This window comes from Sus scrofa, chromosome 7 (assembly GCF_054392235.1).
Source record: "Sus scrofa isolate SSC_HxYL_T2T_F1_AM1 chromosome 7, Sscrofa_HxYL_maternal_Yorkshire_Landrace_v2.0, whole genome shotgun sequence".
Classification (NCBI taxonomy): domain Eukaryota; kingdom Metazoa; phylum Chordata; class Mammalia; order Artiodactyla; family Suidae; genus Sus; species Sus scrofa.
This window is the reverse complement of record NC_139389.1, coordinates 59,416,428-59,431,975: the sequence shown is the minus strand read 5'-3', so window position 1 is coordinate 59,431,975 and position 15,548 is coordinate 59,416,428. Positions and strand designations below refer to the sequence as shown.

Sequence of the window (15,548 nt, the reverse complement as noted above, 5' to 3'; positions counted from 1 at the left end):
GAATCGGATCTGCAGCTGCTGGCCGTGTTACATGCCACAGCCACAGCAATGCCAGACCTGAGCCATATCTGTGACCACAACTCACGGCAACGCCGGATCCTTAACCCCCTGAGCAAGGCCAGGGATCGAACCCGCAACCTCATGGTTCCTAGTTGGATTCATTTCTGCTGTGCCATGACGGGAACACCAGTAGTTTTTTGTTGTTGTTGTTGTTTTTTTAAATATGTATATATTAGTTTTTAGCTTAGTTAAGCTTGTTATTAAAGATCAGTCCCTTAATAAATAACTTCAGAGGAATATGTAGTGAAGTAAAGTTTGCTCCAGTTTTGTACCATCCTTCTGTCATCCCTTTGCCACCTGTCACGGTCCTTTTCCCAAAAGCTTCAAATCTTTGAAAGTCTTGAAAACTACATTATAATTAAATGTCATTGATCTTATTTTCTGGCTGTCTCAGTTTTCCCCCATAGTTAGGTTTAGAAATAACACAGTTGTTGAGATCTGGCTTTTCTCACTCCAAGGCACTTTTTTTCATTTGTATTCTACCGCACCATGTAATTTACAATCAAGAGCTTTTGAGAGAAAGTGCTTCAAAAAATAGAGAAAATAAAATTACAGGCATTTTCCATGAGGAAACCTTTGAAGTCAGCAATCTCATAATTTCTCTTTCTATGTTTTACCCATCTATGAAAAAGAAAGAAAAGGAGCTAATAACAGGCACAAAAAGGAAAATATTACCAACCAGTGCTGTTCCACACACATGTCAGCATAACCTCAAGATTCACCATTTCATATTGAGATGACCCTGAGCAGTGGGCTACAGGTCACACAGGGTAAGGAAGAAGTGATACAGGAGCACAAGGAGAAGGGTATTTTGGACATGGTGTTTCCCACCTGCCAGCCACAATCATAGTGAAAACTGGACAAAAATCTGAAATAGAGCTTCCAAAGGTTTTTTCTTCGAGGCGACGACTGCAGCTACTGCTACTTCCTCTTCTTCTTCTTTTTTTTTCTTCTTCTTTTCCTCCTCCGTCTTCTTTTTCTTCCTCTTCTTCCTCCCCTTCGTCTTCCTCCTTCTCTTCCTCTTCCTCCTCCGGGCAACAGCTGGCACTTGGGTGCCTTTGTTCCTGTGAGTTAGAAAATGGAATCCTGGAGTTCCCGTCGTGACTCAGTGGTTAATGAATCTGACTAGGAACGATGAGCTTGCGGGTTCAATCCCTGCCCTCGCTCAGGGGGTTAAGGATCCGGTGATGCCATGAGCTGTGGTGTAGGTGGCAGATGCAGCTCGGATCCTGCGCGGCTGTGGCTGTGGTGTTGGCGGGCAGCTGTCACTCCAATTTGACCCCTAGCCTGGGAACCTCCATATGCCGAGGGTGCGGCCCTTGAAAGACAAAAAAAAAGAAGAAGAAAAAAGAAAATGGCATCCTTTTTAGGCTGAGGAATTGCAAAAACCATTCCCACTGTGAGCACATGATTTCTGGGTGAGCCACTTAGAAGAAAGAACCTTTTCTTCCAAACTGAGAGCAGGCTCTGCTCTGTGGCCTCAAGGGTGGCTTTCTGCAGAGCAGCACCTGGACAGACTTAAGGGTTGCCTCGCCATTGCCCCACCGAGAAAACTCAGAATGGGCCTGACACCGTCAGGGGAGGACCACACAAGTCACTTCCTGGCCAAGTGTACTCTGTCTCCGCTTTTCTGAGAGTTTGTTTGACGTGTTGAGGCACGAGGCTTTCAGACGTCCACACGGATATGTAGGAGGAGTGGAAATAGAAAGAGAGCACCTGTCTGTGCTGGACAGAGGGGATGCGGGCTGCCGGGCCCACGGGGGAGGTGGCCCAGAGCCAGCCTCCCAAGGAGTCCCTTGGGCAGCTGGAGGTGAGTGCAGAAAGCGGTCCTGGAGTCTCGGGAAACACACTGAGCCAACCTTGGAAGGGAAGTACCTGGGCCGAGGCAAGATTGGACTCTTCCGAAACCCTTTCCACAGTGATGCTAACATTTTATGTTCTTATCAGCAATGCATGAGGCTTCCAACAATTTCTTCAGATCTTCACCAACCCTTTTTTTTTTTTTTTGTCTTTTTAGGGCTGCACCTGCTGCATATGAAGGTTCCCAGGCTAGGGGTCCAATCGGAGCTACAGCCGCCGTCCTACACCCCACCCACAGCAACACAGGATCCCAGCTGTGTCTGCGACCTACACCACAGCTCACGGCAGTGCCAGATCCTTAACCCACTGAGCCAGGCCAGAGATCGAACTTGCATCTATGAGGATGCCAGTCAGATTCGTTTCTGCTGAGCCACGACTGGAACTCTCTTTCTTTCTTTCTTTTTTTTAATAATAGTCATCCTGGTGAGTGTAAAGTGCTATCTCATTATGGTTTTGATTTGCATTTCCCTATGATGTTGAGCATCTTTTCAATTGCTTATTGGCCATTTGTGTATCTTCTTGGGGGAAAAAAAGGTCTATTTAGGTCCTTTGCCCATTTTTTATTGGGTTGTTTGGGGTTTTTGGTTGAGTAGTGTTTTTTATATATTTTGACTATCAAATCTGTCTTTTAATTTATTTTCTCTTTAGCAGTCTTCTGTTTAACCTACCAAGTTTCTTTGTTTTTTTTATTTTAATGTCTGAATTTTTAAATTTCTGCTATTGCCAGTTCATTCTCTCACCACTGTCTGCCTAATGTCTTACGGATGCTCTTCCTCACCCCATCTCCTTCATTTCTTGGAGGATTTTTAAGTGAATTCTCTATAATTTTCTCTTCAGATCACTTTATTATTTCTCGTTATTTGATTATTCATTCTCCTTTTTGCTGAGTCTGGCGCCTGTCTTCCCGGTGCCGGCTTTCCTTTTGTCTTCGCAAAATCTCACTGGCAGAGTCCTTTTCATGGGGAGTTCTCTCCGGCTCTGTGCTCCTGAGGGCTATAGCTCTAACTGTATTCTTTGCAGTGGCTCGGCCCAGTGCCATCACCAGTGTGGCTGGCACAGGACAGCAGTCTCAGTACAGGGCACGTCTGATCTTCAGAGGGTGACAGCTCTTATCCCATTATCTACAACTCACTTCCAGCCACAGCCCTGGGCAGACATGGTTATTCCAGCTCCAGAGAAGAGTGGATGGTTCTGGTCTCCACACGCCCGGGTTTTGTGGCTTTGGGCCCATCTTAAGGAGGCAGCAAGAGCCTGGCCTTCCTGGCTCACATCTGTCTCGGCCCCCTGTGGGAAGTGGATGGGCTTTTGCCTCCGTTTATTGCTGTGGTATCTCCTCCCTCCCTGCAAAAACCACTCCCTTCCTGGTCCTCAGAAATTTCCTTTGCCTGTTGAAGAGTGGCTATTGTATGACAAATTTTTCTTTCATTTCTGCATGGTAAACAGACGAGTGTTGGAATTTGAGGCCACTCGAGAAAAGGAGCGGGAAGAGGACATGCTGCATCCCTTTGAGGGGATGTCACCCAAGTCACTTCACCTTGTCCCATTGCCCGGAACAAATCCAGCCACGTCTAACAAGACCCCACCTCACATGGAAGCTGGGAAATGTGGTCTTTAACTAGATCAGCAGTCAGCAAACCATGGCCCATTACCTGTTTTGGTAAATAAAATAACCTGAAGTATGGCCATACCCATTCATTTATGTACTTTCTGTGGCTACTTTCAAGGAGACTTGAGTAATTGCCACAGAGACCATATGGCCCACAGTCTAAAATGCTGATTATCTTGCACGTTGTAGAAAAAAATGAGCCTGCCTCCCCTTCCCCCAGAAACAAGGTCGTCCGTAAGCCCACCTGAAATACTTATGACCAAAGAAAAAGGGGAGAGTAGGTATATTTAGGAACAGCTAGGATAAAAACAGCAAGTTTTTACCACATAGGCAGTTTTTGTCAACGCGCAAACCATGATGGGTTTCCAGCCTCCTTTCTCTCTCAAAATTAAACAAAAGGCTGAAAATTAATCTTACACACTTAATAATAGTTTTCTCCCTAGTTGAGAAATACAGGAAAAAACAGCAAAAAGAACAAGGCATATCAAAGTCAGACCTTCACTGCTAATACTGATCAAGCCTGCCTTGTGGAATGTGGTCTTTATCGGTGGGCAGTGCTGAGCCCCCAGCACTGCGCTCCAGAATCAGGCCAGCCTGGGTCAGGCTCCTGTTGCAGGGTCAGAGCCGGCTCCCGGAAGCAGCAGGGAGGAACAGAGCGGATTGTCTGCTTCCTGCAGGCAACCCGCTTCCAGGAGAGGGGAAGGAAAAAGAGGCCGGCTGTCCAAGTCTGTTTTCTCACACTTGCCAGTCAGATTCTCCTGGGGAACCAGGGGTGAGGATGCAAAGGGAGGCCAGGATATTAGTCTCGGGGAGCTTGCTCTGCCTGGGGGTGGGGAGAGAGACCATCTCTAGTGGTCATCCCCTGATCCTCCCGTAAGCGGATGGCCCGAGTGGTCCCCACGTGCACATAGCTTCTCTCCTGTCCTGGAAGTCATTCCCTTGGCTGTGGACCGCAGGAAGGTCCATGTCCAAGTTCACCACCTCCTTGGACATGATGACTTGGCTGCTGCGCATCCTAGAGGACCGCAGCCCCTCTGCCCAGTACGGCTTCCAGACTAACCCTCCCCCAGCCGCTTTCCCTTGCACACGCCCTGCCCCCTGTTCCCCTTGAGAGCAACTCCCCCGAGGAATTGTCCTCGGCAGGCCTTCCCCTGGACTTGTCTTCCTCACCCTCAGAGTAGTTTCTGGACGTGGGCCCGGAGGAAGGAGGACGGGAGGCTGTCGATGTGCGCCTCTGCCAGGACGGAACACACGGTCCGCCTGACCCGCTCACCAGGGACTGCCCTGAACTTTGGAGCAAAAGCTCCGCATGATTAAGAATGGACTCAGATGCGTTGGTCTTTGCCGGGAACAAAGGCAAAATTAATGAAAGGACACTGATAGCCAGGCGTATCCTAGGGAAAGGGAGGGTTGTTCTCGTATATGATTCAAAAGTGTGCTCTTGCTTCCTTAGTGTTACAGGAAGCTCTAAGAGTAAAGAATAATGTGTAGGTACCAAGCTTTGTTGAATCTACTACCACTTGTTCACATATCTTCTGATCCTTCCTACGTATTTATTACCATTTCTAGCAAGTGTAACGCTCTCGTGTTGTTTTGTTTTCAGGGCCGAACCCTCAACATATGGAAGTTCCCAGGCTAGGGGTCACATCAGAGCTGCAACTGCTGGCCTACACCCACCGCTCATGGCAGCGCCGGATCCTTAACCAAGCTGGGCCAGGGATAGAACCCACATCCTCATGGATACCAGTCAGATTTGTTACTGCTGAACCACAAGGGGAACTTGCCCTCCAGCAAGTTTAACTCTTCATTGGTTAACTTTTATTCTTAAGCTAGGACCCTATGAATGGGCATTTGAAATGGAAGTATGTGTCTAATCCAGCACGTTCTGTCTCCTTCCTTTACAAGATCATCCCCAGCGACCCTTTCTGGGTGCCAACCACTGAGGAGGAGTACCTGCACTTTGGGGAAAAGGCTGATTCCGAGAACCAGGCCCGGAAGTACATGAACGCGGTGCGCAAGCGGAAGGGTCTTTATGTGGAAGAAAAGATTGTGGAGCACGCAGAGAAGCAGAGAACCCTCAGCAAAAATAAGTAACTGCTACCACTGGCAGATTCTTCGCTTCGTAATGAATTAAAAAGCATCACCCAGGCTTTGGTACTGGGAGTGTTTCTTTACACTGCATCATCCGTGTGCATTCACTTTCAATAAAGTTGATCCATATAATATTTTAAAGAGGGTGTTGGAGAACATGTTTCCAGAATGTTTGTGTGTGTGGTTTTTGTGTGTGTGTGTCTTTTTAGGGCCGCACCCGCAGCATATGGAGGTTCCCAGGTTAGGGGTTGAATTGGAGCTGCAGCTGCTGGCCTACGCCACAGCCACAGCAACGAAGGATCTGAGCCATGTATGTGACCTACACCACAGCTCATGGCAACGCCAGATCCTTAACCCACTGAGCAAGGCCAGGGATTGAACTCACAACCTCATGGTTCCTAGTCGGATTCGTTAACCACAGCGCCACTACGAGAACTCCAGGCAAGAAGTTATAAATGTTGCAATGATGCCTTCTTTCTTCCCTGTGTGTAAAACCCCAGCAGGGAGACGTGGGCCGTGATAAGGGCAACCTGCTTGGCCCTGGGGGTGTGGTCCTTTGCACTGGGCACCCACACCTCTGCCTGCCTGTCATCACGGTGTCACACTTCAGATGACATTCTCCACGTGGCGTACATTGTATATTTAATTGTTGAATCACAGCTATAACATCATTTGGAGAGACCACACACTAGAGAGACCAGCTGCCTATAGGCTTATTAAACCAAGTCACTGTTAAAGCTGATTCATCTTAGGGTCTATTTATCCAGCAAAACAATGTAGTGTTCATTTGTTAGTCTTTAAGCCTTTTATTTTTATGCACCTGATAAATTATAGCACTCATATTCAAGTAAATATTGCAGTTTTGTCCTATACCTTTTTCTTTTTTTTTTTTTTTTTTTGCTTTTTAATTTTTTTTTTTGTCTTTTTAGGGCCGCACCACAGCCTATGGAGGTTCCCAGGCTAGGGGTCGAATCAGAGCTACAGCTGCCAGCCTACACCACAGCCACAGCAACACCAGATCCGAGCCACATCTGTGATCTACACCAGAGCCACAGCAACAGCAGATCTGAGCCACATCTGTGACCTACACCAACGCCAGATCCTTAACCCACTGAGGGAGGCCCACAGCCTCATGGTTCCTAGTCAGATTCATTTCTGCTGTGCCACAATGGGAACTCCCCTATACCTTTTTCTTAAACAAAAACAAAACAAAACAAGAAATGTATAATTCTCTTGCCTGTTCCTCTTAGGCTTACTGAAGGGATATTAGCTAATGTGATGAGATTATTCCCTTTATTGTAAATATTTTCCCTAAATCTCCTCAGCTGCCTCACTCAGGGAGATCCCCATATTAGGAAGAAATGTAGTTCAGTCAAAAATAGATTTCGTAATTTTTGATGTTGTACTAATACCTTTTATAGCCACTTAAAAGAAGGATTCTTTTTCAGAATGCATTAAATGATCAAACCAGCCTTTGTTTTTGAAATGCTTTTAATGTTTTTTTTGGGGGGGAGGGGTTTTTTTTTTTTAAATAAACTAGGTCATTCTGAATACCAGAGCCCTGGCATATCTGGTCAAGTGTAATTGACCTAGACTTTGGGGAAAGTGTAGCTAGATAATTCACCAAGTCGAGCAGATACTGATAACCGAATTAGTTGAAGAGAGTTATACCACGTATTGGTTTATCTGAAAACGCTGATAACACAGGAAAAGCCAGCACATCGATTTATAGCATTTGTAAATAACATCATTCAAACTGCCAGATGCGCCATAAAATATATTCTTGGACGGAACACTTTATCAGCAAATGCTGCATTTAATAGGAAAGAGAGGCATAACCCAGAAAGTTGGCGCTCCTTCTGTGTTCTGCTGGGCCCTGCCAGATGTGCTGGTGTGGGGGAAGTGGCACGTCAGCTCGACAGATTGCCTCCCTTCATTCTCCACGTCTAGAGAGATGATAACGAGCAGTAAAATGATCACAAGCCAGCAGACCAAGGATATGGCTACTCCGCCCGGTGAGTAATCCACGGTCTTGTAATTCATGATGGGACCCCAGGCGTGGCTACCCCGTCCGTGTGTGACAGCACGGCGAGACTGTGTCTCTGCTTCCTGTCCCCATGCCATACTCAGTCCCTAGGTGTACTGTTTAGTGGAAGTGAACCTAGAAGCCGCCCGTCCCAGAGTGGGATGGGAAAGTTCCTGTTCTACAGAGGGATTGGTTTCTGCCAGTCATGTCTAGGCAGGCCCTAGGGACAGTGAGGAAGGCTGGCTTGAGGAAGCAGCAACTCAAGACCCTCACTCCAGGAGGATTTTTTTTTTTTTTTTTTTTTTTGCTTTTTAGGGCCGCACCCGCAGCATATGAAGTTCCCAGGCTAGGGCTTGAATCGGAGCTGCAGCTGCCGGCTTAAAACACAGCCACAGCAACGCCAGATCCTTAACCCACTGAGCGAGGCCAGGAATCGAACCTGTGTCCTCATGCATACTAGTCGGGCTCGCTACCACTGAGCCACAATGGGAACTTCCTCCTGGAGGATTCTTGGCATTGAGGTCCCGAGGTCTCAGAGGACAGGCACAAGGCGACAACAACCTAATGCCCTTTCGCCAGCCAACCCTGGGGCACAGGTGGGCCAGGGGAGGGGAGTCTGGAAGGGTCAGACCTGTGGAGGAATACCCACCTCTTAGGACCCCTGTATGGGAATAGAGTAGGAAATCATTAAAAATCCTCAATTCACAGCCCATGGTCCCCTACCTCATCCAGTGGCACTTCTTGGTAAGCCCTGAGCCAAGTACATCATACAAGGATTTCAGGACCTGTTGCCTGATTTGTGTCAGGATCAGAGGAGTCATCAACAGAAGCTGCACCTTTGCTATAGCAGAGGAAGAGGGAAGGGCTTGGGGCATCTTTATATTTACGATATTTATATTCCATGCCTCAAACTTGGGTAAAACTGTCCAAGGTTCCAAGTCATTGTACTGACTCATATTTATGGCTGGTAAGTTTAGAACAACAATTGATTTCAGAAATTCAGTGAACCTGTGCACTTGGAACTGAGAATAGGAAACTGGATAAGAAATATCCCTTCTATCTCACAACAACCAGATATATGACCCAGAGCTATAAACAGCTTGTCCTGGAGCCAAAGCCCTCGGTGAATAGATTATTAAATCCCGGAATTAGAAGGTGTGCCATTGTGAAGCTGTCAAAGTAATCCTTTCTTTTTAAGGCAAAGAGCATTTTAAACTTCCTAAGCTTAAAAAAAAAAAAAAGATAAAATTAATAATAAAAGCCAAGCGCTTAGATCAGATTCTAAAAACAGGATTATGAATGTCAACCCAAACACACAAACCAGATCATGGGAGTAAGAAGACTTTCCTTTGATCCTATTGTTCCATATATAGAGCCTGCAGCACAGAGAGCATCTTCTCAGAATTTAGGAGTGAGCAATGGGGCGGCGTCCAGCCCTGTGGTACATCTGCCCAGCAGGGCACAAACAGAGCCGTGTGCTACAGACCCCAGGGAGGCAAGGGAGCCAGAGGCAGGGTCCCCTGAAGAGAAGAGACCAAGGCCCCCCCCACTTTGGCCATTTCTGTCCCAGGGGGAAGGCAGAGATTGACCTTGAGTAATGGGGGTGAGGTTTCTGCCACACGTCCCCTCCCTGTGGGGTTCCCGAGGAAGTGCCAGAGGGCCACCTGGGTTCCTCTTGCTCCACAGGGCTGCCAGTGTTTTTAGAGGGTCACCTCATTAGCCATTTACACATCTCTGCCAGGTCTTGGGATCTGGATGAGATTATTTTGTATGATTTCAGTTCTCAGCAAAAGGTGTAGGGGCTCTGATTCTACTGTCCCGCGTTCACTGTGATTTCTCCTGAAGAAACTGCCTTTGGTGCCCATTTAATTTTTTTTTTTTTTTTTTTTTTGTCTTTTTAGGGCCGCACTCGCAGCACATGGAAGTTCCCATGCTAGGGATCGAATTGGAGCTGTAGCCGCCGGCCTACCCCGCAGCCACAGCACCACCAGATCTGAGCCGCATCTGTGACCTACACCGCAGCTCATGGCAACACTGGATCTTTAACCCACTGAGCAGGGCCAGGGATCAAACCCAAGTCCTCATGGATGCTAGTTGGGTTTGTTACCACTGAGCCACAGCAGGAACTCCGTTCAGTGCCCATTTTGAAAGGCCTTTTTACCATAGCAGCAATTTTTTACCTTTTTGCAAATCAGGGAGCCATCTTGAAGAATTTTTATTTATTAATTTTTGAATGACCATTTGTAACATTTTTTCCAAAAAATAGTTTTGTCTTTTTGGGAAAAAAAAACAAAAACATTTCTGTGAAGCACAGAGTGGTGATATGGGACAGGACAGCAGTGGGGTCAGGAGCAAGGAGATAAGAGATTAGAAGCTGGGTCTAATCTGGGTCCTGTCACTCCTACCAGGGTGACCCCCCATCCCACCTGGGTGAGTCTTTGTAGACCTTACATCCCTCAGATGTAAGTATCTAAGGGGTTTGGGGAGGAGAAAGTGAAATACTCCATGTTAGGAGTTCCATCGTGGCGCACTGGAAACAAATCTGACTAGGAACCATGAGGTTTCAGGTTCGATCCCTGGCCTCAGTGAGTTAAGGATCCAGCGTTGCCATGAGTTGCAGTATAGGTTGCAGATGTGGCTGGGATCCTGCGTTGCTGTGGCAGCTGTAGCTCCAATTAGACCCCTAGCCTGGGAAGCTCCATATGCCACAGCTGTGGCCCTAAAAAGCAAAAAAGAAAAGAAAAGCAAAGTTCCAGTACCTGGTGTATCCTGCCTGATATAGTAAACCCAGTTTATTGTTGCCTTCGTATTTTTATTACAATCCTTAAGCGGTGCACATGCAGTGAAAGAGAAGAGGTCTAAATTCGGGCCGATGACAAAGTCAGTTGATCTGATGAGACAAAAATTCAAACTGCATGTTTCACTTGAGCTGGCTGACCTTGAGCTGGCTGCACCTACAAGGGAGGAGGGCGGCAGTAATTGAAATGCCAGGGGTGGAGTTCCTATCAAGGCTTTAGTGCTAAGGAACCTGACTAGTGTATAAGGACCCGGGTTCAATCCTTGGCCTCCCTCAGTGGGTTAAGGATCCAGAGTTGCCATGAGCTGTGGTGTAGGTCACAGACGTGGCTCGGATCCCACGTTGCTATGGCTGTGGTGTAGGTCACCAGCTGTATCTCCAATTAGACCCCTAACCTGGGAACCTCCATAGGCTGCACCTGCAGCTCTAAAAAAGCCGGGGGGTGGCGGGGGGGATTCTAGGGGTGCTTGCTTTCTGGTTTCTGTGCTTTTCATCGTTGTCTTTCCTTCAGGTCAGATTTTACACTACAGCTGGTGCCCCTCGTCATATCAAGTGCCATCTGTCCCCAAAGCATAGCGGGTGGGATCAGCGCCCCCAAGACCCCTCACTTTGAGGAGCCCCATACAGTCAGCCTTTGGACAGTGACTGATTCTTCTTAAGGTGAAGCAGGGCTGTGGGCTGCCCTGCCTTCGTCCTTTGTGAAGTCATAACAGTCACTGGTTTTGGCTAGAACATGAGCTACCGGCAATTGCTTCTTAGCCACACGTGTGGGCTCGGCCCGGCCAACGTGTCAATTTCTTGTTTCTCCCTCTTGGCCCCTGCAGCGCTCCCAGTTCCTGAGCTCCCTCTCCTTTGGAGGCAGCACTGGGGGCTGCTGCGGCCCTCGCCGCAGGCCTGGCCTGTCCCACCTGAGCGGTTTGAACTCCTCTGTGCCCTGCTCTCTCCACAGCCCGCAGTCGTCCTGACTCTGGCCGGCTCAGACTTAGCACAACGCTGCCAGCCTCCGTTTCCTTGCACCCTTTTACCCTCTTTTGGCTTTATATTCTTTTTTCTCTAGACTGGATCCCAACATCAGTCACCCCCAAAACTTTTACCCACCCACTGATTTTCATCTTCCTTCTCCTGCCAGCCACCTGCATAGAAGCAGCCCTGCCCAGACTCGCCCCGGACAAGGCACTGGATGTTGCCTGCACTGTCAGAGCCAAGGGTTCCTCAGCTGGCCCTGCTTGACTGCTCCAATACCATGGGCACAGGGACCTCTCCCTTCCCCTTTTCAAAGAGCCAGAGGGTCTGGAGTTCCCACTGTGACTCAGAGGTTAACGAACCCAACTAGCATCCATGAGGTTGTGGGTTTGATCCCTGGCCTTGCGCAGTGGGTAAAGGATCTGGCATTGCCATGACCTGTGGTGTGAGTCGCAGATGAGGTTTGGATCCTGAGTTGATGTGGCTCTGGCATAGGCCGGTGGCTACAGTTCTGATTAGACCCCTAGCCTGGGAACCTCTATATGCAGCAGGTGCAGCAAAAAAGACAAAAAAAAAAAAAAAAAAAAAAAAAAAAAAAAAAAAAAGAGCCAGAGGGTCAAGAGAACCTTGGAGAAAGCAGTCCACGGGGAGGTGCCCAGCAGAACTGGTTCAGCGGGAGGCACTGGAGTGACAGGGCCCCTGTTCCGGCTGCTAAGTGCACAGCATCCACTAGGGACAGGGGAGGCCCAGAGCCTTCTAGGAAAGGCACAGTGGGCTTCAAGGCCCTGGGAGAAAGATGCACAGTGGCTGAGCTGACCCCACCCTGATTAGACATTTGGATCCGTCAGAGACTGGCTCTCGAGGCCTAGTTTCAAGGCATCCGCCACGCCAGTCGTCATCGCAACCCTCACCACCGACTGAACAGCTCCCCTTGCAGGGTTCCTGCTGCTGTAGAGAGGAGAAGCTCCAAGCAGAGGAGACAAAGGACCAGAGCGTGCCCCTGGACCACACTCTGAGACTAGAAGCTTCTCTTCTCTACAGCAAGTCCTTTGTAGGTTGTACCACATCCTTTAGTACAAATGGTGGGTATTGGCATTTTATTTTATTTTATTTTATTTTATTTTATTTTTTGTCTTTTTGCCATTTCTTGGGCCGCTCCCGCGGCATATGGAGGTTCCCAGGCTGGGGGTCCAATTGGAGCTGTAGCCGCTGGCCTACACCAGAGCCACAGCAACACAGGATCCAAGCTGCATCTACAACCTACACCACAGCTCACGGCAACGCTGGATCCTTAACCCACTGAGCAAGGGCAGGGATCGAACCCGCAACCTCATGGTTCCTAGTTGGATTCGTTAACCACTGAGCCACGACGGAAACTCCTGGTATTGGCATTTTAAATTGACTTTCTGGGAGTTCCTGTCATGGCTCGGCGGTTAACAAAAAATGACTAGCATCCATGAGGTTGTGGGTTTGATCCCTGGCCTCGCTCAGTGGGTTAAGGATCTGGCATTGCCATGAGCTGTGTGGTGTAGGTCACAGACGTGATTTGGATCCTGCGTGGCTGTGGCTGTGGTGAGGGCGGCAGCTGTAGCTCCGATTCGACCCCCAGCCTGGGAACCTCCATATGCCAAGGGTGTGGCCCTAAAAAGACAAAAAATAAAAATAAAATAAATTGACTTCCCTTCTGATTGGATCCCCCATGTGGGCGATTTGTATCTATAGTAGTTCTTGGTCATTTTCTCCTACATAGTACCCAGTAGACAGAAGCTTTCTGGAAATGATACCCTGTTTTGCTTTTGGAAAAACCACCTCATTCCTACTCGTTCCATGAGGTTTGAGTGGGTTGGACCTCCCCACACCTACATATAACCCAGGATGGGACAATCAAGTGTTTTCGAGTTCCTTGGCATCATTGGAGTGGATGAGAGTTTCAATTTCCTGAACAGTTTGAGTATCTAAATTCTGTACATCAAACTAAAGCTATCCCTAGGTTTTCAGGTACACGAGACAGTAAGTTTCTTCCCCCTTTTCTGTTGGAATCAATTTGAGTTGAATTTAAATCACAGGCAATGTGGTGTTCCCATCGTGGCTCAGCAGGTTGAGCGCCCGGCAAGTATTCATGAGGATGCGAGTTCGATCCCTGGCCTCACCCAGTAGGTTAAGTATCCAGTGCTGCTGTGAGCTGTGGTGCAGGTCACAGACAAGGCTCAGACCCTGAGTTGCTGCGACTATGGTGTAGGCTGTAGCTCCAATTTGACCCTAGCCTGGGACCTTCCATATGCTGTAGGTGCAGCCCTAAAAAGACCAAAAATAAAAATAAATCACAGGCAGTGAAGAGTACTGACCAGGATCACACCTTTGATCAAGACACCCTCCTGCTCAAGAATGTCTTATGTGGACTTCCTATTGTGGCGCAGGGACAGCAAATCCGACTAGCATCCGTGAGGTTGCGGGTTCAATCCCTGGCCTCGCTCAGTGGGTAAGCGATCCAGCCCCTTGTCTGCAAATTTCCACATGCCACAATTGCGGCCCTAAAAAAAAAGCAAAAGAAGAACGTCTTGCGATTCCCACTGTCCCCATGCCCTCGCCCTGGCTCTTTTCCACCTCTCAAAGCCCGGGTCCCGTGCCATCTCCGTTAGGATGTCACCTTTCTCTTGGCCAGCCAAATGACCTTATCTTTTCCTGAGACCCAGAACATAATTTGTATCTCTTTCATGGTACCCAGCACATTCTGGTAAGTGGGATTTGTGTAGATACCCTGCCCTGTTCATTTATTTGAACGCTTGAAGATAAAGATTTTTCTTATACCACCTGTGCCATGCACATAGCAGATGGTCAGTAAGTCCCAGGGGGCCTATATCAATTAGCATGAGAGGGTGCATTTAGTCACGTGGAACCACACTGAGGGCATGGTATTCCCGGCTCTCTTCCGCTGCTTTCCTGGAACCCCACACTTCCTCCCTCCTGGGAGAGAGAGGTCTTAGTAGAGTGGACATGTTCAGGAACAGTGGTTCTCAAAGTGCCGTCCCCAGACAGCAACACCAGCATCTCCTGAAAGCCTCTGGGAAATGCAAATTCTCAGTCCCCACCCAAGGCCCCTGGAATCAAACTGGGGTGGGCTCCGTAAGCTGGGTTTTAACAAGCCCTCCAAATGATTCTGATACTCACTTAATTTTGAGAATTATCGCCATTGAGATTTTAATTGACTTTTTTTTTTTTTTGTCTTTTTTTTAGGGCTACACTCGAGGCATATGGAGGTTCCCAGGCTAGGGGTCAAATTGGAGCTGCAGCTGCTGGCCTATGCCAGAGCCACAGCAATGCAGGATCTGAGCCGCTCTGAGACCTACACCACAGCTCATGGCCATGCCGGATCCTTAACCCATTGAGCAAGACCAGGGATTGAACCCGAGTTCTCATGGATACCAGTTGGTTTCATTATTACTGACCCATGACAGGAACTCCCATATTTTGCACTTTTTGAAATTTTTCTTATCTGCTTCATGATTTTCAAGTGAAAATGCACGCTATTTATCTTAAGTCTGATTTTAAGTAAAACTCACAGGGCCTCATTTGGATAATTAACTTTCCTCTGCCTTGCAGTATATATGGAAACTTTTTTTTTTTTTTTGTCTTTTTCTTTTTTTGTCTTTTCTAGGACCACTCCCGCGGCATATGGAAGTTCCCAGGCCAGTAGTCCAATTGGAGCTGTAGCTGCCAGCCTACACCAGAGCTGCAGCAACACGGGATCCAAGCCGCGTCTACAACCTACACCACAGCTCACGGCAATGCTGGATCCTTAACCCACTGAGCAAGGCCAGGGACCGAACCGCAACCTCATGGTTCCTAGTCGGATTCGTTAACCACTGCGCCATGACGGGAACTCCTATATGGAAACTCTTAAGGCTTTCCAAATATGTACACTCTTATTCGAGAATTGGGAAACTGAAGGTCAAAGGAGAGGACCAACAAAACAGTATTCACCTTGAGAAGGAGCATCCACAGTGTTCATTCTGGACAGAACATTGATGGAGGAAGAAGTTATTTGTCTTTCAAACCCAGTAGGAGCAAAGAAAGGGAGGAACCAGCTTAAAGATCTGAGGCCACTTATAAATGTACTTTTAAGGCAAGAGGAGTGGATCAAACTG

At 48.0% G+C, this 15,548-nt stretch overlaps 1 protein-coding gene and 1 long non-coding RNA gene across 3 annotated transcripts in view; one reads left to right on the top strand and one right to left on the bottom strand.

Moving 5' to 3' along the window:
- Positions 1-5,758, top strand: part of EFL1 (elongation factor like GTPase 1) — a 137,190-nt gene extending 131,432 nt beyond the window's left edge. For both annotated transcript variants that reach the window (XR_014810384.1, XM_021098870.2), the window contains exon 20: positions 5,432-5,758. Coding sequence is in view for 1 of the 2 variants with exons in the window: in XM_021098870.2 (XP_020954529.2) it covers positions 5,432-5,620 (189 nt within the window). In the remaining variant the exon portion in view is untranslated. The remainder of the gene's footprint in view (positions 1-5,431) is intronic.
- The window catches only part of LOC146401607 (uncharacterized), a 31,880-nt gene that overhangs the window by 4,504 nt on the left and 11,828 nt on the right, over positions 1-15,548 (bottom strand). The window lies entirely within an intron of this gene.